This window comes from Maylandia zebra, linkage group LG8 (assembly GCF_041146795.1).
Source record: "Maylandia zebra isolate NMK-2024a linkage group LG8, Mzebra_GT3a, whole genome shotgun sequence".
Lineage (NCBI taxonomy): Eukaryota > Metazoa > Chordata > Actinopteri > Cichliformes > Cichlidae > Maylandia > Maylandia zebra.
This window is the reverse complement of record NC_135174.1, coordinates 12,047,185-12,071,348: the sequence shown is the minus strand read 5'-3', so window position 1 is coordinate 12,071,348 and position 24,164 is coordinate 12,047,185. Positions and strand designations below refer to the sequence as shown.

The window sequence follows — 24,164 nt, the reverse complement described above, 5'->3', positions numbered from 1 at the left end:
ATGCAGGCTGGTGTTGAATAATGCCTGGGTGAGAGCTGCTTAAGGACTAAATAGCTCTGTCCTCTCTTCTGAGCTCCTCTGCCTCGCTGTCCACAGGCCTGCCATTGTTTTGCTCCATGCCTCAGCTTGACAAGGCTCCAGAAGCCAGCCATTGTATTTAATTACAGTCGCCAGCCCTCTCACAGACTCTTATCCCTGTGTCCCAGATTTCCATGGGTGCTCTCATTAAGCGAGTGTACATTCTGTGTGTTTGTTTTCGACTGTTGGGTCTTTTTTAAATGGCCGTTAGAGACCCTTTAGCCTGCTTTAAATGTAAGCATAGATGTGATTTTTGTGTGTGTGTGTGTGTGTGTGTGTGCTTGTGGGTGGCACATCTGTTTGTCTATGTGTTTCTAATGATGGCAGCTTTAATGTGGATGAATAGTTCTGTGGTCACCCTAATAATGCAGGGCTGTAATCAGTCCACATCAAGAGGCGCAGAAGAGCGCGCAAAACTGTGAATGTTTTTTTTCTTTTCCCTTCTATCCGTAATGAGAAAAGATGCGGTGTTATGTAAGGCCTGCTCTATTTAAGTTTAATTTGTTTGACATGAGTGTGGTGACTACATGGCCCAGTGGCATGGGCAAAGATGGCTCATAATGACACCAATAAAACGGCAATATGCAAACAAAGGGCAGGCCGTCTCCCTGCCCACAATCTGTCGTCCTTGTCATGTTCATTCAGACTGAATCCTTCACATCCTTCGGACAAAATTACCTCCTGTATTTGTAATTTCTTTTCTGGATATGTCCACACATGTTCTCTTGGATGTATTATTCCTGCCCTCTATTCTCTGTTATGTTTATAATTGGATTGAATGCCTGGATTGAAGTGCAAACAGAAGTTTGTGTAATATAGTTAAGTCTAGGGTGGTGCTTTTTCTTTCCATACCACCTGCCGATTTAGTGCAAATATTTTATTTTTTTCATGGTTGAGCTGCAGCTTGAGTTTTCTCATCTGACGCATAAATCTTTAAAGATGCGGCGATGAGGACACTGATTCCGCTTTCAAGATTAATTTCAGTGATCATTACACAACACTAACTTGTATAACCAAACAGATGCGTTCCCTTTGTATTACCAAAAAAAATGAATGATGAGATATTTGATAACTGAAGCTTAATTCATGATGAAGCGTAGGAGGGTGAATTCAGTGGCCTCACAGTCAGAGCAAAGAAGCTACCCTGATGTCTGGTGGTACATCTTTTTTTTTTTTTTCTTTTTCGATTTTTATTATTTATTTATTTTATTTTTAATTGCTTGCCAGATGGCGCCAGGATGAACCGGCTATGGCAGGGTATTGTAGCGTCTCTTAGTACCCTTTAGGCTCTGCATACACGTTACCTCTTTGATATCAGTGATGATAGATGCTGGTGAGGTTCTGGTCCAGTTAAATCACCTGCTGCTCTGGATAAGATTCCAGTTTGATGCTTTCTGTAATGAGCTCAAGTGAAGTGAAAGATCAATCTAGAGCTGATAACTCTGCTCTTTATGTGTGTACGCATTGAGCAAGAAGCCAGTCGTGTCCTTTATCACGCTTTTTTATACTTTTGAGTCTGAGAGTATGTTTTAAACCACTACAGTGCCCATGTCTGGCTTATATGAATTGTTATGATCAAGATAAAATGAAAGCTTAATTTGACGCGCATCTTAAAATCTGGCAAATCTTGTAAACTTTGCTGCGCAGTGAGACAGCCTCCACCCCCTCTCTCCATCTACGATGCCTGCAGGCAGTGAATCCATCAGCAGCGGGTGTGAGATGGATACAGCTGATTTTGGCATTGATTATCCTTCCCAGGCTTCTGTGTTTGTCAATTAAAATGATCACTTCAGGTCCGAATTTTACCAATAAAATATGATCGAAAGCAGGTTGGAGCTTTACCTTCTTGCTTTGACTTTAGTCCCGTTCTTTGTATCCAAGCACAACTAAACGGGTGATCACACGAGTTCAACTAAATGGGGAATCGTGAGTCAGATTGAAGATTTCTTTTGATTTCAAATAGTCTCTTGGACAGCTGCTGATGACTCTGAAGCTTCAGGGAGGAGTAAAGCTGATGTCTGTAGGCAGTTCATCTGTTTTGTATTTTTGTCTTTTGCTTTATTACTCAAACAACACAGTTTTCTTCCCTAAAACTAGATTTGTTGTTCCTCCTTTTATCTCCACCCTTCATTATCCAAAAAGATCATTTTCATTCCCCATATCCCCCCTCTGCTCACTCCATAAAACTTTTTTTTTGCTTTTAAAAATAATGAAAACTACTATCTCCCCCCTCTGAGCCACATATTTCCCCCCTTAAATCACATTGACCAATTTACACCAAGAGCTTTAAAGGTCGCCGTCGGTGCGAAAGTGGCATACGACATCTGGGCCTCATAAACGACGCCTCTCGCTATGCTAGGCCTTATTAAGTGTCACCGTTAGCTGATGCAAAGTGAGCTTTATTACTTTGAAGCTTAGCTGTTCCGACACCTGAAACCCGCTCGGTTTTTTTGTTTTTTTCTTTCTCTCTCTCTCCTGATGGCAGAGATAACAAGCAGGCTTTGGAGGGACTAGATTTTGGTGTAGTGTGATTGTGTCTGTTACCCTTTTCCAGGAAACAGGAACATATAAGGGTGTCAGATTTATTGTGATTGTTCTGAATATAATCTTCTCTTGCACCATCTGCTCTGTTCGCGTAGAGACTGGCAAGTAGACACCTGCACAGAGACAGTATAAAAGGATAGTTGTGTGTGCATGTGGGGGGCGGGCAGGCAGGCATTCTTTTGTTATTTTGCCCACTGTGCAGTGCAGGCACCATGCAAGCGCAGGGTTTGTCTGAAGTGTAGTCACGTGGAGTGTGTTGCTGAGCCAACCCCCTCTGATAATATACTGTACACGGCTTGTTTACACACAAGCACTGAGGTGCTGGTAACTCCTAAGCCTCTTGCCAACGCACACTCTCTCTCTCTGTTAAGCTGATGATGCTGGGTGGAGCAATGTGGGTTAAAAGGGTGCACACCTGCATGTCATGAACCTGAACCTGCTTTGAGTGCCATAGCATGGGATTCTAAAGCTCCAGTCTGCTCCATCACTCGTGTGTTTGTGGCTTATTTTCTGGCTTCATTTATAAGTTACAGGGTGAAGGTCTTTGCTGTGAATGTGTGTTGTTATATCTAATGGAAGCGCTGTGTTTTGTAATACACAAAACATTGAGGCCAGTGAAGGGAGGTTACTTCTGTATAATCCTTGGTCGCTTTGTTTACCATGTACATGCACAAATGATATGACAGGATACATGCTGTTTGTATGTGTGTGTCATTCACTCAAACAGAGACTCCGCCGCACACAGTTATGCAATTTATAAAGTGGTGCTTATTCTTTGTGACAAATAAATAAGGGTGCAGAGCGATCGTCTTGCCTCTTCAGTGTGTCTCCCTTTTATAGCCGAACTGGCCCTCGGTCCACGTTTCTGTATTCCTGCCTCAATGAGCTCGGTGTAGTGGTTCATGAATCTATTATCCACCTGCTGCTGGTTCTGTTTAGAGTAGCACATCAAGCTCGCAGCTGATAACCAATGTGGAAGGAGGATTACCTTCGCCACCTGCAGTCCCAAGTCTGTGGAGTTGGAGTACTTCCGACTGTTGGACGAGGCGCCAGTGAAGCAGCTAAATGTTGTGGATAACGGTCACTAAAGCAACCTGGTCAGCGTGCCGACCAGAGATAGCTGGTCAGAAGTGACTGAACTTTCAAAATAAGAATGAAGGGACTTTTTTTTTTTTAGAAATGCTACAATAAGACACCAAATGTACTTTGGAATAACTTGATACACCTTACTGCTCTTTGGTTTGTCATTTCACCCTTTACTTAGTAATTAACCTCATGTTTACCTGTGTGATATTAAATAAGCTTGTGTGGGGTAGTGGAGTTTCAAAGACCTGTCTTGGTTGGTGAGAATCAGCTTGTTTCTCTTGACTAGTACAGCGTGTACCCTTAATCCTTTTTATATTTTGAAGCACTTAAAAAGAGCACGAAATTTAAAAGGCACAACTCGAGGCCGCCTGGAGAAAACCTGCCTTTGAACCCTGCTTGCGATGTAACCCCCTGTGTAATGTCCAAACAGAGGCAGAGAAACCACGTATTCAGCTGTAAATAAGAATGTTGTAGAGGGGTGGATTCATTTGTGCTCCCTCTGTGTGTGCAAGAGTGTTTGTTCTTTGAAGGCATCTTTCCTGTGGCTGATCTGAAAACACTTGAAACTGAGAGCGTTCCCCCTTCATGTTGTTTGCACTGGATTGTTTAAGATCTGTGTGAGTGTCTACACGAGATTATGCGTTTATCCCACTCATTGATTATTGCTAGTGTGCCGGAGCTCCATCTGGCAGCGTCCACTAACCTTTTTCTCTTGTTGCTCTTTCCTCTCCACAGCAATAGAGACCCAGAGTACCAGCTCAGAGGAGATAGTGCCAAGCCCGCCCTCGCCTCCCCCTCCACCCCGCGTCTACAAGCCCTGCTTTGTGTGCCAGGACAAGTCCTCAGGGTACCACTATGGTGTCAGCGCCTGTGAGGGTTGCAAGGTGAGACTCCCGGCCTTCCTCTGAATCTGCCAAGCAAGCAAGATATTTGTCAATCTTATTGCTTTCATGTGATTTCCACTGGAAAGAAAAAAGAAAAAAAACTTTTTATAGCTCATATGATAAAAATGATGAATCACATCATTTTGAGTATTTCACACCCCCTGTTTTTTCTCTTCTTCTTCTTCTGTTGACTTTAGATGTCTTTGAATGCATGTTGAGAATTATCACTGACATTATCACTGAGCTGTCTAATCAAGAATATGGAAACTCAGGCCTTTACACGTATATGATAAATGTGCCTCTTATCATGAACAAAATGTGAAATTTTGTCATCTAGTCATCGTTTTTTTTTTTTCTTTCTTTTTGAGTGTTGCTGCTCCTTGTATCGCCTTCTTGCTGACGTGTCTGCATCGGTTGTCCATTATCAATACAGCCATGTTGCACAGGTGCAGAAGAGGCCTCATAACGCCCATCTGTTCTGTTATCAGTTGATAGCTGCTGTGTGCACGTGTACACGCTCTCCTGTTAGTGTGAGCACACAGACTTCTTTATCTCACGGCTCCCAAGGCAAGGAGCCAGAGTTGTGTAAGCTCGGAGGAGGATAGAGATGAGGAGCAGGGATCTGTGCAATCTAATGTAATGTTACTGCCAGGTGCATACCTTATATCTGCACGGTGTGTGCATTTCACAAACCCAACGTGCTGTTAATATTTTCTGTTTACGCTCTGGTCGTCTTCTAGCTATCAAAAAAAGCGAAAGTCTTCGCCTTTAAAACATGCTGTATGTTTGGCACAGGCAGGGTGGTGTACTAGTTGTGACCAATGGCTCCTCGGCCAGTGTGTATTTGTTTCCATACATGCACGGATAGTAGCCTAATGAAAGGAAACGGGTACTGAAAAAAGAAAAGTCCACATTAAAGGACACACACTCAGGCGGGATGTAGAAATGCAGACGCTACCATTCAAAGACTGAGAGGCCTAAGCTGGTTGAGAGCGAGAGAGCAGACTGTGCTCTGAAAGGCATGAAGAAGCAAAAAGAAAAAAGAGGAGAGAGAGAGAAGCTGGGATGGCTGGAGGGGCAGCCGATTAGGGCACAGGGGCCACAGCTGAACTCACTGACACCAAAAGTAAAAGATGGTCAGCGCCCAGAGCACAGGGGGAAGGGATAAAGTAAGGAAAAGAATGCACAAAGGGAGGAGAGCACAGGAAAGTTGGGAGTGTGATACAAAGTACACCCGGCTTTCCAGCAGGTTAATACTTGGCAGAGTAAATAAATTGGGCCAACAACAATGCTGCTTATTGTGCTTCTCCATCCACTTTCCAAGGAAAATCCTGGTAGTTTGACGATTAACAAGTAGCATTTTTTAACTGCTGGTTTAACAAAAGACAGCAGTTTCCAGCCACCACTTTGGTCAAGATGAAATTTAGTTTTTGCATGTCCTTACGTGTGATAAGTAGTAATGGAAATATATGTAAGTATAATATTGGCAGAGCTGTCAGTCTTTGTTTCATGTTTACAGCAGAAGATGTTCAGTGTCTGAATGCACGAGAATGGTGATGTTGTAGTTGCTCTTCTTGATATTTTTACTATTCACCGCTTTTGTAATTATCATGTATGAACTCGAGTATCTGAATATGTATTTATTTTACTGTTTTAAGTTTTGGAAGCAAAGGAGGGTCAGAAGTGTCATAACTGTGTGCTGCCATATCCGAATATGTGAAAACGTGTATGAATCCATTTAAATACGTGAATGTCTAAAATATATTTGAAATAATTTCATTTAGAATCGGCATGTGCATGACATTTTGTGAGTGGTGTCAGATTATAATAGCAAACAGTTTGAACAACAGGATGATGCTTAGCATTACACCAGCAGTGAACTGCACACATGTTGTTGTCAGGTTTCCCTTCATCTGTCAGTTTTGCACCTTTACCAGTGTCAGGTGCCAGTTTATTTTCAAGGAGCTGAAAGAGGCTTTGAAAACATCATTTATTGCAAAGATTTCTTTGTTTTCTTGGTACGAAGGAAAGCATGTGCGATCAGTCTAATTTTTATATTAAACGTCAGGAACTGCTGGATTTCATATTTGGTGCATGCCTAGTTTTCACCCCCACAGATGTGCAGATAATGGTGATGCACAGCTACTTAAGTATGCTGTATTTAGTAAGCTTGTTACATGCTACAGTTAGTTATGGTAAATGGCCTGTATTTATATAGCGCTTTACTAGTCCCTAAGGACCCCAAAGCGCTTTACATATCCAGTCATGCACCCATTCACACACACATTCACACACTGGTGATGGCAAGCTACATTGTTATTTATACATTCATCATCTTCAGTTAAGGGCCACAGGGGCTGGAAGCTATCCCAGCTGTCATAAGACAGGTGGCAGGGGTACACCTTGGACGAGTACAGGGAAAACCCGGGCATGTCGAGAGCATGCAAGCTCCAAACCAAAACCAAAAAACACAGTTGATGGGTGTTGTTTTTTTTCTTCCCAGAACCATCATGCTGGGATTTGATGATGCTAACGACCTCAGTGGCTAAGGGTTATCCTGTGAAACTATCATTAAGAAGGAATGACCAATTCAGGAATATACAATTTGGTTTTTATTTTTAAATTAGCAAGTTGGGATTTCTAGACATTTAATGCATTTTAGTTGTCTGTGGCACAGAGAGTGGATATCAGGTTTGGTTCAAAGCTGAGTGGGCGTATCCATTTCCCCCCCTCTGATTGTTGGCATGTAATGAGCTCTGACTTTGATCTCAAAAGATGCACTGCAACAATGCGGCTATTCCAAGTCTTAATCTGCTTTTAATGTTTTCACTTAACATGTATCCCCATTGTCTCACAGGCAATAATTAAGCAGGGTTATAAGATACATAATGAGGCTAAATCACACCTCATTCTAGTGTGTGTGTGTGTGTGTGTGTGTGTGTGTGTGTGTGTGTGTGTGTGTGTGTACTGATTTTGAACACACCTTGTGTCACCTCAGGCAGTTTTATCTGCATTAATCTGAGAGGTTTTTGATATAAAAATGGAAAATATAAAGCAGTTTCTTTCACATATTCAGATGGCAGTGTTAAAAAACAACTGTAAAATTCACACTACAACATTCTGAAGTGTGGATAGTCTTTTTTTTAATAATATTATTATTCCTTAACGAACTGAATCGGTTATTATACACTTCCTTTGGTTGGTTAAAAACTCTAAACGGTGTATTAAGCACATGATGAAGACATCTTTAGTGGTTGGAGTGTTGCTCTTTCTGACTGTAGAGCAGTTGTGTCAGAACCAATATTGCAATCAGCCTTTGAAGGCTTTCATGCACTGGAGATATAACTGATATTTTAGTCAGTCATGAGATATTCTGCACAAAATAAGTTGTTTCAGATGAAAAGCAGTAACGTACTAGATAGGTTTCACTGTCAGTTTTCGACGGCCTCTCTCCCCCTGCAACACCTCCGCTATATACAAATTCTGCTCTTTCATCTCTTCGCATTCAGGTCATAAAATTTTTATCTAGAAAACCACGAGCAAATTTGGCATGCATGCCTTCTCAGCTGAATAGGTGTGTTACTGTGAATGGTAGATTATTAACCAGATAGAGAATGCATGAATAATGAGCGGCTCTACTCAGTCAATCAGATATATTGAGTAGATACAGGGAGGGAGCCACTGTTAGACTGAGGCAGAGGTGGGGGAGGGAGCAGTTAATTGGGCGCTTCTTTGCATTACCAAACAGGCAGGCAATAAAAACATAAACCTCTGTGCTCCATTCAAATAATGTCATTGCCCTAACAGCACAACAATTCATCAGGTTAGTAACATGTTGTCATAATCGCACTAAAACTCCTAAAACCTCATTAGTTCGACAGCCGCTGTCACCTGCTGGTCCCATCCCTCTTCACAAACCGCTGCCTTCCTCACTCAGTAGCTGCAGTAATAATTTGAAAAGTTCACCATGCCTTCACCGCATCTCTCACTTCAGAGGAGATGACTTGGCATAGCATACTCAATAATTCAACACTACAGGCGTGAGAATATATACGGTGTCTCATCTGAGACTGGGGTAAGTTGAGGGTTAGCAGCGTCTGCTTTACTGCAGCATGCCAAACTACAAAGGCGTTTCCTGGGGGCTGCAGTGAACGGAGGAAGCAGGAGCGGGGGGGTATCGAGCTCTGCTGCTTGGAGACAGCTCATTCTCTCGCTCGCAAACACTTACTAGAATTGCACTTCTCTTTTTTTTTCCCCCCCCCTGCAGATATTAACACTTAAACATTAAATATGCATGCCCACCCCCTCATGTTTATGTTTTTGTCTTTGAGGCATGCCAGTGCAAAGCAGGCATTCTTTCTTCCTGGTATGCACTGCAGTGCAAGGGAAGTGGCTATTTCCCCCAAAAAAACAACAACAAAAAAACCCCCAACCTCCCCGTGATGAATGTCCCCTATTTGGTGTTTTTCTTTTTGTTAAACAAAGCCTTTATTAGTGTGCGAGCTGTTGCAATAGTTGTTTCGTAATAGGAGCAAGAGCACAGGCCTGCATATACACACGTCCATGACCGCAGTAGGAGGTTGGGAACGCGTTCCTAATCCAGGCGCAGTGTGATATTCGTGTCAGAGAAGATTCCTGTGCTTCCCTGTGAACTCACCAACTCTAGGCACTCCTTACATCCCACTTAGTAAAGCATTTCCTCAGACACGTGCACAGAGCGGAACGTGATCGCAAGCACACGAAGCTCTTAACCAGGTAGACAGCAGGGAATTTAGGAGCACATGACACTCGCAATCACAAATGCACTAGGAACCATTCACTCGTCCTTTTCCTGCCTCCCTCCCTTCTCCCTCCTCTTGCCGCCCTCATCTCCACTGAACTCTGCAGGGTGGCTGACAGGCCTGCTGAGGGCTCTTGTCGCCGGGCGGATTAAGCGGTGATACAAAAAGAGGCTTAAGAGCCACAGGAAGCAATGACTCCTAAAAGGAGGAGTTGGAGGGGGTGGTGGTGGCAGGAACAATCGACTGCCCCACGAGCCAGCAGCAACAGCCAATCAGGAGGTGCTGCAAGCGGGCACCTGAGCCTCTGCATTATCTGCAGGCAGTGGTCAATCCTCTGATGACCCTGGGGTCAGGGTCGGGGCACTATTGGATCAAAGAGGAGATGATACTCGCCCAAACAAAGACTGGAGAATTATCCCTCAGCTTCAGCAGCTATAAATAAGCTACAATCCTTGTTCTTTTTCACTTGATTGTTTGCTCAGGTTGCACTGTGAGATAACAGCTCTTTTCCAGGGTGGCGGCTGGGGGTGAGAGGGGGTTGGAAATATCTGAAAGCAGCAGAAAATGCATTGTTTATTTGCTGGAAGCATTGCAATAAAATGCACATTTTATTGGAAATTGTGTTTTTCACCCCCCCCTTTTTTTTTTTTTTCTTCTTTTTTTTTTCTCAAATTTAAAAAAAAAAACCCTGACATGTTGCAGCACAGATGTGAGGCGCTTACAAAGTCAGGGGAAAAAAGGGTTTGACGAGGTGACCTGAGCACCAAATGGCTTTCTTTTCTAGCCAGAGATGGAGGCCATCATACGTAATCACAAGTATCGCCCACACCTGTAAAGTGCCTTGTTGAAACAGATGACAAACGTGACAAACTGCGCACAGTTCCCCTATCAGGAGCCTGAATGACTCTGTGGCGGGAGGACAGGAGATGTAGAAAGAGGCCGGTGATCCGGGAAGGACAAATTGCGGGCTTAGATCCATCAGCCATCTGTCAGCTAGCAAAGCTAATCCCTCTGCGTGGGATGGGGCTCCCTGGCAGCTCCTCTACCCCACTCCACCCCAGCTCCCTCTCGCCCGCCCCAGCTGGTCCCACCCACAAAACATGACCCACCTCGTCGCATCAATACTGACACTGACCTGTATTACATTTGTCCAGAGACCTGCTTGCTGAGTACTCACTCAATTTGGCTTAATTTGCATTAACCTCTCTTTATCTTTCTGACATGATAGGGATGTTTAAGCAGTGAGGCTGCACGGGTGAACATTGATTTTTATTGCATAGGCATATTAAGGAATATATAGGTTGGGATGCACTACTTTTCAATGCATGTGAGATGGTCTGGGTTCTCTCAGGTTGAACTTTGCACTGCTTTTTACCTTTTCTTTTTTTTTTGTATTTAAATTTTTAGGGAGTTAAAAATGATCTTACCACATTCTTGGTGTGCATGTCGTATAAATCGGATATTTTTTTGCTTGTGCAATCAAAAACTAGTTTGTGGTCCACAGAAATCTCCCATTTCAGCCTACTGACCAAAAATGAGTTCATTATCCTTTTTTCCCCTCATCTCCCATGGGGCTGGATTACATTTTATTTCTTACACAACACTTTTAGCCTATAGTCAGTCTCTCTCTTTCACTCTCTCCCTCTCGCTCTCGCTCTCTCTCTCTCTCTAATTATATGCACTTGGCCTGGATCTAGAATTGCTTATTTCTGGCTCTCTAAACTAGGCCATGGTTATGTGACACCCAATAACCCTGTGCCTTTTACCCCAAAAGCCTTTGGACTTGGAAAAACCTCCCGAATCGTTTATTGTTTAGGTTTCTCATTTGAGCTTTCTCCGAGCAGGTGGGCAGCCTCATAAGTTGGTGACAGTTCACTGACCATTATCTCTGTAGTGATTACACACAGATTACGCCACTGCTGGACTTGGCTGTTGTTTGCCTTTTATTTGCAGATGTTTCTAAGTATTCAGCATGGCCTCTTTTTGCTTCTTATTTCTAAATTGTTTGCTTAATGTGAACTGGACAAAAGGCGAATGCCATAACAAACGCGCAATTTGTACGAGGAAGCCTAAACACATGTAGTATGCAAAATTGCTTATAATTTTACTACTAACTGCTCCATTTCCTATGGCAGTCATATTTCTACCAATGATTCCACCGACACAACCCTCCCCTTGTCTCTTCAATACCTTACACGTTTGTCTCTCTGTCACGCAGGGCTTCTTTCGGCGAAGCATTCAGAAAAACATGGTGTACACTTGTCACCGGGAGAAGAACTGCATCATCAACAAAGTCACCCGCAACCGCTGCCAGTACTGTCGGTTGCAGAAGTGCCTGGAAGTCGGGATGTCGAAGGAGTGTGAGTAAAAACGTGATCATTTTTACCCAGAGTGCCCTGCCCTCACAGGGCATTTAGGGACAAGCACAGATCTCATCACCGCTCTTTAATCCCAGGGTTTTTGACATGATTGTGGCCACCGCAGGAAGTCTTAAGTCGCAGCGTTTGTTGACATTTGCTCCTTTGCTAACATTGCGTAAGAATTCATCCCCATCCTCCAGCACAATCTGACAACACATGTCATAATCTACTCGATAGGTGGAGTCTTATCAAGATTATCAAAAAAAATTAAAGCACAAAGCTTTTCCGATTTTTCCATTTGAAAAGAGTATCCACCGTATGTGTGAGCGGCAGAGATGCAGTCGTGATGCAGACTGGCATTAGCAGTCAGGGTGTCTCCAGGCTTGGCAGGCCTCTGTGATGAATATGTTCTCACCTGCCGAGAGTGAAAGAGCAGGCGTCTGCTCCAATCATTGCACCCCCGGGGGCTGTGTGAACACACACATACACGCATGCAGTCAGACTTGATAAAGTAATTGGGAGAGGTGTGACCACAGAGGCCAGCAGGGTTTTTACCTCAACCAGATCACATGACACACACACATACACACACACACATACTTACTTCCCAGCAGAAAAGAGAGGGAGAGTGCTTGTGTGTAGGCGGGGGATGCTTTTATATTCTGATAAACACTTTTTAATGGTCTGAAACTGGGCATGTGTCGATTTGAAAATCATAATAAAAATCACGTGATCAGAAAGTGCAGCATGCCTCCTTCCTGTTTAAACACTCTTGCGTACAGCTTTCCTTGCTCAGTCTCTCTGCGCCTCCTGTCTTCCCGGAGCTATTTACCTCGTCTCTCTGCTGCAGAAAGTGCAGGGAGCGCTCCCCACGCCACAGCACTGTGGCTTACAGTAAAAGAAGTTATCCTCTGAGCTCCTTACCTTTGAATGGGGCCATTAATCATGGTTAGAAAGATCACAGCAGCCAGTTCTTTTACACACACAGGCACCGAGGCACCCAACACACAACAGACTGGAGTTGGAGAGCCATCTAGTGGTGACTGTATAGTACTGGATAAGAGAGAGAACAGGCGGGGGAGGGCTTTTCTGAAGTAGACTCAAGGGAAGGATGTATGATTGTTATAAGTTTATAGTTTTCCAGGCTCCTTTTGTTGAGCTGCTTTTGGTTTTTACTTGAATACTTTTTTTCCGGAGTGTGTTCATGTTCTGCAGGTTTCATATCACACAGTGCTGACTTTGGCCAGTGGAACTGGTCTGGTGTGGCGAGGCGGGAGGGACTGGCCATCTGGGGCCAGCAGGGACTCTCTCTTCGCCTCTGACACAGACAGGAGAACGGGCACGCTCATCAAAGTGCACTCTTCACCATAATTCCATGCGCACGTATGCCTAAATTATGCGCATACAAGGTGACAAACACAAGCTGGTAGGAATAAAAAGCCCGTAACAGAAATACACTCCGACAGCTTCGCTTGGAACGGCATACACTTCCCTGTCAAACACACACGCAGAAGGTGGACCCCCCGCTAGTGCCGGGGGACGTCTGGGTGACCTTGTGTCTGCTGGCAGACAGCTCCAGATGACAGTGCCATGCCTGCTGCCAGGTGGCAGTGGCACACAAGACAGAGCCGGGAGGAGCGGGGAGGGCGTTGGCAGCAAGCGGAGGGTTACAAGGGAAACGCCTGTAAAGGCTAGTGCCAGCTTCAACCTGACGGTGTGTGGTTGAAGCGGACAGCTACGAGCAACAGCTGTTCCAAGGGATTGCAAAAGCTGCAACATTGTTCTCTAAATTTTGTGAGAAATATGTACATTCTCAAGAAGAAAGGGGGGGAAGGGACAAGAAGCAGAAGTTTCAAGTAAAAGGCTGTATTTATAGCAAATCAGTTCCACTTTTTAACTGTTGTTATATAATCACAGTTCACTACCATGTTGCGTTCATGTTGGAGTCCTCTCAACAGTATCCCACCTTTTTCTCCCAAAGTAATCACCCTTTCCTCGAGGAAGGTGTTATTCAGCGATAGAAAAAGTAATAAAAGCAAAATAAGATGAAGCGCAGAATGATGGAGAATGGTGCGAAGAGGGGATAACATCAACCAGAGAGGCAGGATAGCGATGAAAGATGAAGGCAGAGAGAGGGAGAGAAGTGTACTGAACCCAGTGTGAGCAAGAATGAAAATCTAGAGTTGAGAGAGCCGAGGGGGGAGTCGGGGGAGGAAGGGAGGAGTGAGGCTGGAGGACAGAGAAAGAGAGAGAAAGAGGGGGGAAAGTTTCATCACTGTCGACGGTGGCTCTGCGCTGCGAGCAGCAGGAGCAGGGGTAACATTGACATTTTTATCTTTCCATTGAATTTAATCTGTGTGATGGACGAGCTGCCAGAGCTTTAATTTTCCTCACACGAATTATCCCTGTCTGCCCACCTCCCTCTGTCTTGTACACAGACACAAACACGCGGGCACAAAAACTCCCCGCATACACACCCGTGGCACCGAAATTGTCTAAGTTGCACGTGCGCAGCCGAAATCCACTACGAGAGGGAATGATTGAGTGATGGCTGGGCGTGCACGCCGACGCAGTATTCTGTGCACGCTGCACACCAGCTCATGTAAATCCTTTTTATGCAACGAGCGCGCAACTGTGGACAATCCATGATGCAAGTCCCTCCATTAGCATTCATATTCTCATAATACATTTTTTAGATTCATGGCTGGTTGACACACAAGTTGACACACAAACATCAAATGTACATTTGTATCTACACACATCCACACGCGGATGATGATGATGATGATGATAATAAATACTTTTAAAAAAGAAAAGCAAGGCAAGGCAGTATTTCTTTCATTTGCACTCCCCTGCCAGAGGCCTCCTTCCCCCCAAGTTATTGCATGTGGCAATTCGCCATGACAGATCGCCAGTCGTGCCTAATAGTTCTTTAATGACTTCATTAAATTGTGTTGTGCGGCTTATGATTGTGCTGCCGATTTGTCAGCGAGGATAATGTCTGGGCACTAGGGATGCCCCACTTTTATTTGTGAATTAATTGGACATTGAGTGCGTTGCAGCCCTCCACCCCTCCCCTCATTGCACACAGGACACAGAATCCCAATCAGCTCCACAAACAGGGCTGGCCCAAATATCTTCAGCAGCTTACTACAGTGTTATGCAACCTAAGATGAGGGCTTGTTAAACAGGGTGTTCCTTCCCTAACTAAGTCATAATTAGCTCATTAAAGTAAATGGGAATGAAAAAAACATTTTGTTTTCCGTGTTTATACCCACATAGTTTATGAAGCGGTCTCATCACAGCATACTCTTCTTCATCGGCCTTTCTTTGCTGCAGAGCTTTCTGTGCAAGTACCAGTGCATGCTGGAAAATAATGCATTACCACGATCGCAGCGGGGTCTTCTTCACTTCTTGTTGTGGTGAGCGGTGCTTAGCAATAACATAATGCCAGATCAGACTTCCAGCCCCCGCCCTCCTCCTCGCCTTCTTGTTCTCCCAGGCAGGGAGGCCTGTCTGTGGGCTGATGAATGAGCAGCAGCACAGAGTAGTGCTCCCCCCCCCCCCCCCCCCCCCCCTCTCCTTGGCCCTGGTCCAGGCCCCCTCTGTCAAAAGACACTGATCTCCCATCAGCCCGAGCGCTCTTGCCCTTAATGGTCAAGGTTGGTATTAAGACAAGGAAAATCTGATCTCAGGTTAGTGGCTGGGGGAGGCGGGGAGGGGGGGGTGCAGGTACCTTGAGGGGAGGTAGAGATTGGAGAAGTGATAGAGTTGGAAAGGTGGATGATTTAAAGCATTTTGAAAATGAGAGAGGGCGTGCATTGGCTGAGAATGAGACGCACTGAGAGGATGACTAGGAAAGCGAGAACGTGTTGTATAACCAGGAGAGGGAGAGAGATGTGAGAGGGAGAGAAAAAGCTGGAAGGTTTTTCTCTCTCTCTCTCTCTCTCCCCAGTATGGTCTCCGCAGCCGAGCCCTTTTAAAACCATTAGAGGCAGGATATTTGTCATATTATGTTATTAGATTAGCTGGGACCTCTAATGAAAGCTGTGGCAATTTGTCAGCCTTATGGATAGCTCCATCCCCCACCACTATTTATCAACTAGCACCCCATCACACCCAACACACCCCCACCCCAGCCTCAGCGCACACACGTACACACAACATAGTCGAAGCAAAACCGCATCCAAACGTAGATGGGAGAAATGGATCGAGCTCATAATGGGATTCCAATGCTAAACACCCCTCCTAGTGTTTTTTGTCATTTGGGGTGAGCACACCACTCGCAGCCAGAGCGCCCGAAGGGAAACGACAGAGGATTATTTCAAGGTTTTTTTTGTTTTGTTTTTTTTCCCCTTCTCTCCCTCTCCATCACCATAGCCCATCCTGGATGGAGCTGTCTCACAACATTTATCTTACAGTATCGGATAAGAAAAGATGTGTTTGCTGCCGCTGTTTGCTGCACACTGAGGATCGGTTCCTGCTTATAACTCGCCTCAGTTTTACCTCGATCTGCAGTCAGGGGTTACTGATAAAGGAATGCGTGCAGACTGTAATTAGCTCCATGAACTGTACGCTACACTTGAAATAGCTCTGAAATGCTGCTGCATGAACCGCTGTGTTTAAAGAGGAAAAAGAATACAAGATTAAATGTAAAGTTTGCCAAGACTTAGTTTTGTCGAAAGGGTTCGAGATGCATACTAATCTCTCTGTTCCTTCCGTCCCTTTAGCGGTGAGGAACGACCGGAACAAGAAGAAAAAGGATGAGAAGAAGCAGGAGTGCACAGAGAGCTACGTGCTGAGTCCTGACACGGAGCAGATGATCGACAGGGTTCGCAAGGCACACCAGGATACTTTCCCCTCCCTCTGCCAGCTGGGCAAATACACTACGGTCAGTGGCATGAGACTGACAGTCTGTGTGTCCTTATGTTCATTCACCTTTTTCAAGTGTGAGAGTTTTGTTTTTTTCTTTGCCTTTGAAATAAAATTGATCTGCAAATATTTTCTTCCTTTATTCGTACAGACTAACAGCTCAGAACGACGTGTGTCCTTGGACGTAGACCTGTGGGACAAGTTCAGTGAGCTGTCCACTAAGTGCATCATCAAGACAGTGGAGTTTGCCAAGCAGCTGCCCGGCTTCACGACGCTCACCATCGCCGACCAGATCACTCTGCTCAAAGCTGCCTGTCTGGACATCCTGGTACGAATAACGCACACACAAAAAACATCTACCTTAGATGTTTTCAATGAATAAAACTGGAAGTTCGGTTTTAATTTTTTTTTCACAAACCGAGTCTGTCTGCTGTCCACAGATACTGCGGATCTGCACACGCTACACACCAGAGCAAGACACGATGACTTTCTCAGATGGACTTACGCTAAACCGAAACCAGATGCACAACGCTGGCTTCGGTCCCCTCACTGATCTGGTTTTTGCCTTCGCCAACCAGCTCCTTCCTCTGGAGATGGATGATGCAGAGACGGGGCTGCTTAGTGCCATCTGTTTGCTGTGTGGAGGTACGGCAGGTCTTTAAAAAAAGGCCCTTAAAGCTTGCTTGGGTCATGTTTGTGTCAGAAACAGCAGCGGGGTAGCAATGCTGCACTCTTTTCCTTAGCACCATCTAGTGGCCACTGTGGTTCTAACAGTCGGAGAGTATTGGCTGACCCTTTTCTCTGTGCTTTCTTTTTTTTGTTTGTTTGTTTTGTTTACAGATCGACAGGACTTGGAAGAGGCAGACAAGGTGGACATCCTGCAGGAACCCCTTCTGGAGGCGCTGAAGATTTATGTAAGGAAGAGGAGGCCACACAAACCGCACATGTTCCCCAAGATGCTGATGAAGATCACTGATCTTAGAAGCATCAGTGCTAAAGGTCTGTAGTTCCCTTGTGTTTCTACATATATAGTGCTACAGTGATTACTCAGGTGTACAATTGATCATTTCTACTTTTTCTTTTGTATATTCCATTTTTGAATGAATGAATGAATGAGTATGTTTTACCAGAACTTACACTGATAGCTTACATTTTTCCATCTTGCAGGAGCTGAGCGTGTCATCACGCTGAAGATGGAGATCCCCGGCTCCATGCCACCTCTCATCCAGGAGATGCTGGAGAACTCAGAAGGTCTGGAAAGCGGAGCCGCAGGCGGACGACCCAGCGGCGCCCCCCCAGGCAGCTGCAGCCCCAGCCTGTCCCCCAGCTCTGCCCAAAGCAGTCCAGCTACACAATCGCCGTAGTCACGGCCCACGTTTTCATTTTCATTTTTTCTTTGTGTTGCGCTCTGTCTCCTCCCATTAATGTTCTGAAGAGGAGGGGTGAAGGAGGTGGGTCTTCTTGACCCCTAACTGCTGAACACAGGAGACCAGCAGAGCCAACCACCTCCTCTCCGACAACAAAAATCCCAATTTCCTGATCCGCTTTCCCCTCTCTCTGGATTTCTATCCAGACATGAGGGGAGATGAGGCTGGACAGGCCGGGGTAACTGGATGCCTCCAACATACCACACCGTAAATACTTCTGATGACTCTTCCTCCTTCTCCCTCCCTTCTCCACCTTTTTTTTTTCTTTTCTTTTTTCTTTTTGAAAAGACTAACGGAGATGAGGTGTGGATGAACCCGAGAGCGGTTGGAGCACAATGGAACAAATATAAGGACGAGAACAATGAACACAGACTGACTTGACAAACACCAGACACTTTTGTTTTTTTTTTTGTTTTCTTTTCGTTGTTGTTGTTGTTGTGCTCTGAGGCAGACTACAACTGAACTTTTGGGACTTGTCAAAAGAACCCACTCCTCAAAGACTCTGGGTCTTTTCCTCTTTTCCAGTTTCATGAAAAAATAACAGATTTCGTACAAAAAAAAAGATATATAAATATATAGAGAAAAATTAAGGACCTATTGCGATCGACATGTCCAGAACAGGATGGCAGGTTGAAATGAGGACATGTTTTCTGAGCTGAGATTAGAAATTGTTGTACTCCTTCACTGTTTGAATCTTTTTCATACCCATCGAGTATTGAGGAAAAATGCTTTGGTTTCACATTTGTATATTCTAATTGACGGGGGGAAGAAAAATAAGATTATTTTTTTCCCTTTCCAGTCTACACAAGCAAACACACACAAATGTGCACAGAAAACAAGTCGCAATGATTATCACCTACTATTCCAGGTTGGATTTGTTTTCCTTTTTTTTTTTTCTTTTTTTTTTTTTTCTTCCAAGAGATTGGGGGGGGAAATGATTGTATGAACTCAGTTGTATGATATGGTCACAGGTCCTTTCAAGAAATCAAATTAATGAAGATTCATTATTAAGGTGTATTTTAAGTAGCCTTTTGAGTTTGTGTATATAAGCTGTATTCATTTCTTTAAAACTATGAAGAGTTTTAGGGTTCACCTGATCGATTTTTTTTTTTTTTTTTTTTTTTTTTTTTAAAGAATACCGTTTTATGTGTTTTTAGGTTTGTGATTCAAGAAAAGACGTTTTGAGCACATTTTACTGAAGGAAGTTCTTTCATGTTTCGTGTCCTACTTTAAAAAAACAAAACAAAAACATGGCAGACCCATCACAAATCACTGGCTCTAAAGGTTTTGGCTTCACAAACAGTTTTGCCCCCCCGACCCCACTTTTCTTTCTTTTTTTTTCTTTTCTTTTTTTTTATGTACAGTAGGTAAGAAAGTAGCACTCCTGTCGGGGCATAGCTTTTTTTGTGTGTTTGGCCATGTAGCAGAAAGAGAAGGCGGCGTTTGAGGAAATGGTTTAGACGCCTTCTGTGGCCTGACGGGCTCAAACAAGCGGCGGCGGCTCTGCTTCAAAGAGAGTTGAAATGTGAACAATGGTGTACATACACTCTGTATTAAACACAAGTAAATCTCAGTGCTCTCTCTCAGTGCATCAATTTGTAGTCAATAGGAGAAGACTAGACTCTAGTTGATCCCCCTCCTCTACCTCTGCCCTGTCAGCGATCAGGCAAGGCGAGGTCCCAAATGTGATGTTTGTCAGCTAACTCCCCGCCCCTCACCTCCACCTTGGCAACCTGTGGTAGAAACAATATGTGACTTAACTGAATCCAGAGCAACCTCGTGCCCTGTGACACCAAAAACGCCTTCACCATTGCTACACGTCACCCAGACCATCATTACTGTACGCGCACCAATGTCTCAGGAAGGAATCATTTTTGTGTGCTTGGCCTGTCATTTGTATATGTTCTGTGCTGCAACCCCCTCCCTCTCCGGTAACAGATGCACATACACACACACACCTCTGCTACTGAGCCCTTCAGATTTTTCTTCACTCACTTTTGTTTGGCCTGGCAAAACCAGGACTTGTGCCGAGAGACACTGACCCCTGACCGCTCATTTTTCCAACATCCGTAGGATGCCAGTGTGGACTCTCTCCGAGTCGTTCACATGTCCTCTTTTCTTTCTTTTTTTTTTTTTTTTCTCTTTTTTTTTTTTTTTTTCTTGTACGGTCAAAGCTGCTTTCGTCATTTTAGGACTTAACCTGTCCAGAACGGTGCACAAATTTTCCCTCCACAGCGAATCTGGAATAGCAACAGACACACCGTCAGTTTGAAAAGTATGGAATATGTTGCAATTTTGTCAAGATTATCAAGCGACTTTGGAAAAAAACAAAAAAAACCAAAACAAAACGAGAAAAAAGATTTAGAAAAAATAATAAAACCAACATTTAATAATTAAACGTTTGTGTTGTTCATATGGTGGTCTTTTCAATTCTTTTCTTTACAGCATCACACTCATTAGCTTTTCATTCATTTACACTGGTGAACCATCCACACGCAGTCACTGACTTTAATTATGCTTTCTGGAAGGTTTGGGGCCACTATTAACAGCCAGGAGCTGTGTTGCATGAATATATAACAGAGAAGCTTTATGACCACAATGAAAACCTCCATTACAGTAATGTCAGAGTAAAACATTATCCAGCACTGCAAATTTGTAAGCTGTAAAAATACTTTCTCTTGAAATGGTTTGGGTATTTTTTCTTTTTCAAATCGAAGCAACTCAGTGCATTTAGGTATGCAAATATAGTCAAGATGTCCTAATAAGGTCAACACAGAGAAGAGTGATTTAAGTGTCTTTTAATGTGGCCTGGTCATTGGTGCCAGGTGGGCTGGTCTGAGTATTTCAGCAACTGCTGATCTTCTGGGATTTACTCACATAACCATCTCTAGGGTTTACAGAGGATGATCAAAAAAAGGAAGCTATCCAGTGAGCAGCAGTTCTCTGTGAAAATATGACAATGTTGATGACAGAGGAGAATGGCAAAGCTGCTTTGAAAGGATAGGAAGCCAACAGCAACTCAAATAAACACTTGTTATAACCAAAGTATGGAGAAGAGCATCTCTGAAAGCACAGCATAGCAAATCCTGAAGCCAATGGGCTCGAACAGCAGAAGACCACACCTTGTTCTATCAGCTAAGAACAGGAAATTGAAAATACAATTTTCCATGGGCTCACCAAAACTGAATGGAAAAAGATTGGAATAATGTTTCCTGGTCTGATGAGTCTCCTTCAGCATTTAACATAAACAGCATGAAAGCATGGATCCATCTTTTCAGGCTGGTGTTGATAATGGTGTAATAGTATGAGGATATTTTCTTTTTTGGCCCCTTTAATCCCGAAATAGTATTGTTTAAATGCTACAACCTACCTGGGTGTTGTTGCTGACCACATCTATCCCTCCAGTGGCTGCTTCCAGCAGGATAACGCACCATGTCACAGATCACAAATCTTCTGAAACTGCTTTTCAGAATGAGTTCACTGTACTCAAATGGTCTCCACAGTCACCAGGTGGTAGAACAAGAGATTGTCATCATAGATGTGCAAACGACACATCGCCATCAACTATGTGATGCTGTCATGTCAGTATGGTCAGAAAATATCAGAGGAATTTTTCCAGCACCTTGAAAGAAAAGGGGTTGAACGCAGTAGTAGCAAGCTATTCTTAAAAACAAACAAAAAAACTGGCTGATGAATCTATATGCAGATAGTGGAAAATAGATGCGTGCAGCATATCAGAATATACTAACTGGAAAAGAAACCAGTGTCAAGATAAAGATACCAGTACAGAAAACATTGTAAACAATACAGTAAATGTTCTTCAATAAATATCCCAAGTTAGCCAGTAAGCTATCCAGTAAATGTGTGAGAAATGTCTATTGTGAACCTACAGAACTTGCGGCCGCTGCGTCGGGTCTCGCCGTCAGCCACGAACACGCTGACCTCCACCAGGTTTGGATTGGTGAACACTAGATCGCTGAGTAATAAAACTTTTATTTTAAGGGATTTATTTATGACCCAAGGACTGAATTTCCTCTGTATAACTGAGACATGGTTGAGGGCCGGTGAGTCCAGCGCTTTCACAGATCTCTTACCTGATGGCTGCTGCTTTTTAAACTCTCCTCGAATATCAGGCAGAGGAGGAGGAGTAACGGTTGTTTTTAAGAAGCAGTATAAATGTAAACCACTGCCATTATCAACCTCAGCTAGGTTGCTCTCACACAGTGCTCTGTGCTGTGGTTTACAGACCCCCAAAATACAATAAGAACTTCCTTAAATGACTTTTCTGATCTGTTGGTTGAAATTATGCCCAAATATGATTATGTCCTTATTATTGGGGACTTCAATATTCATGTGTGCTGCCCTGACAAGCCAATGGCAAAGGACTTTTTAAATCTTATTGACTCTTTTGATCTTGTGCAACCTGTGTCTGTGCCTACACAAAAATATGGGCACACGTTGGATCTTGTTTTAACTCACAATTTACCTGTCTCTAACTTAGAGGTTTGTGATGTTGTATGGTCAGACCATAGGCCTGTCCTGTTTGAGGTTTTCCTTCCTTGTACTAAAGTTAATCTTCCTCCTGTTGCTGCTAGGAGCTGTCGTATTTTTAACCCTTCCTCTGCTGGACAGTTCTCTATTGTTTTTAATCAGAACGGCGGCCTTCCTGATTTCATATGCAATGATACAGAAGAGCTGAGTACGTGGTTTTACTCTGTCTGCCAAACTGCTTTAGATTCAGTGGCCCCCTTTAAGCTTAGGCAAGTAAAAGCCAAACCTGAACCCTGGCTGAATGAAGACACCCGGGCTGCCAGAAGAAAGTGTAGGAGAGCTGAACGTAAATGGAAGAAGGATCAACTTCAGGTGTCATACCAAATGTTACAAGATTACTGGAATTCTTACCAGAAAACTGTAAAAGATGCTAAGAGGAAACATTTTGCTGCTATTATTCAGGCAAATTGTCGTAAGCCTCATGTCTTATTTAAGACTATTGACATGGTCCTTCATGCTCCACAGACTGCTGGTGTCGAGTCTTCTCAGGAAATTTGTGAAAACTTCCTACACTTTTTTATTGATAAAGTGCTATCTGTCAAAGCGCAGACTTCCCAGTCTGTTCTCGACCCTTCTACCCCTGTCCCTAGTTCTGCTGTCTTTGACAGGTTCGAGCCAGTTTCCTTGCTCTGCCTGCAGGAGTTGGTTGCTCACATGAAGCCCTCAGGTTCCCCTTATGATGCTCTCCCTCCTCGATTTTTCAAAGAGGTTTTTCTCACTATAGCATCAGCTGTACAATCCATTGTAAATAGTAGTCTGTCCTCTGGTGTTGTACCTGTCAATCTCAAACATGCAGTGATTCAGCCTCTACTCAAGAAACCTGCTCTTGATCCTGATATTATTGCGAATTACAGACCTATTTCCAAACTGCCTTTTATCTCAAAGATTCTTGAAAAGGTAGTTTACAAGCAATTAATGTCCTTCCTAGAAGAACACGGTATTTTAGAAGTTTTCCAATCTGGTTTTAAAGCTTTACATAGTACCGAATCTGCCCTTTTAAGAGTTTTTAATGATGTGTTTTTGGCAAATGACTCAGGTGACTGTGTTATTATCGTGCTGTTAGATTTAACTGCTGCTTTTGATACAGTGGATCATAATATTTTAATTTCCCGTTTAGAGCAGTTGGTGGGTATGCGGAGTACCGCACTGCAGTGGCTCAGATCCTATTTGGCAGAGCGAACTTTCTCTGTGAAACTCGGGGAGTTTGTATCCTCTGCTGCTTCTCTTCAATGTGGGGTCCCACAAGGTTCAGTTTTAGGCCCGCTTCTTTTCTCTCTATATCTCCTACCCCTTGGGTCTATTTTCAGGAAACATGGGATTTCTTTCCACTGCTACGCCGATGACTCCCAGATTTATTTCCCACTTAAAAAGATAAATGGCTTCTCAGTAGACCCGCTGCTCAGATGCCTTGATGAAATAAGGGCCTGGATGGACTTTTTACATTTTAATGAACAGAAAACAGAAGTGATGGTTTTTGGTGGCGCTTCTGAGGCCACTATTATAGATCTTGGTTCACTGGCACAGTATGTTAAACCAGTCATCACTAATCTGGGAGTTAAAATAGAGGCAAATCTTAAACTT

General features: G+C 43.8%; 1 protein-coding gene across 2 annotated transcripts in view; it reads left to right on the top strand.

Annotated features, from left to right (window-relative positions):
- raraa (retinoic acid receptor, alpha a) overlaps positions 1 to 20,445 on the top strand; it is a 143,022-nt gene extending 122,577 nt beyond the window's left edge. For both annotated transcript variants that reach the window (XM_004562399.4, XM_024803496.2), the window contains 7 exons: positions 4,444 to 4,592; positions 11,592 to 11,733; positions 16,464 to 16,624; positions 16,757 to 16,933; positions 17,046 to 17,250; positions 17,446 to 17,604; positions 17,773 to 20,445. In XM_004562399.4, coding sequence (XP_004562456.1) covers positions 4,444 to 4,592; positions 11,592 to 11,733; positions 16,464 to 16,624; positions 16,757 to 16,933; positions 17,046 to 17,250; positions 17,446 to 17,604; positions 17,773 to 17,969 — 1,190 coding nt within the window. In that variant the 3' untranslated portion in view covers positions 17,970 to 20,445. The remainder of the gene's footprint in view (positions 1 to 4,443; positions 4,593 to 11,591; positions 11,734 to 16,463; positions 16,625 to 16,756; positions 16,934 to 17,045; positions 17,251 to 17,445; positions 17,605 to 17,772) is intronic.
- The last annotated feature ends 3,719 nt before the right edge of the window (positions 20,446 to 24,164 follow it).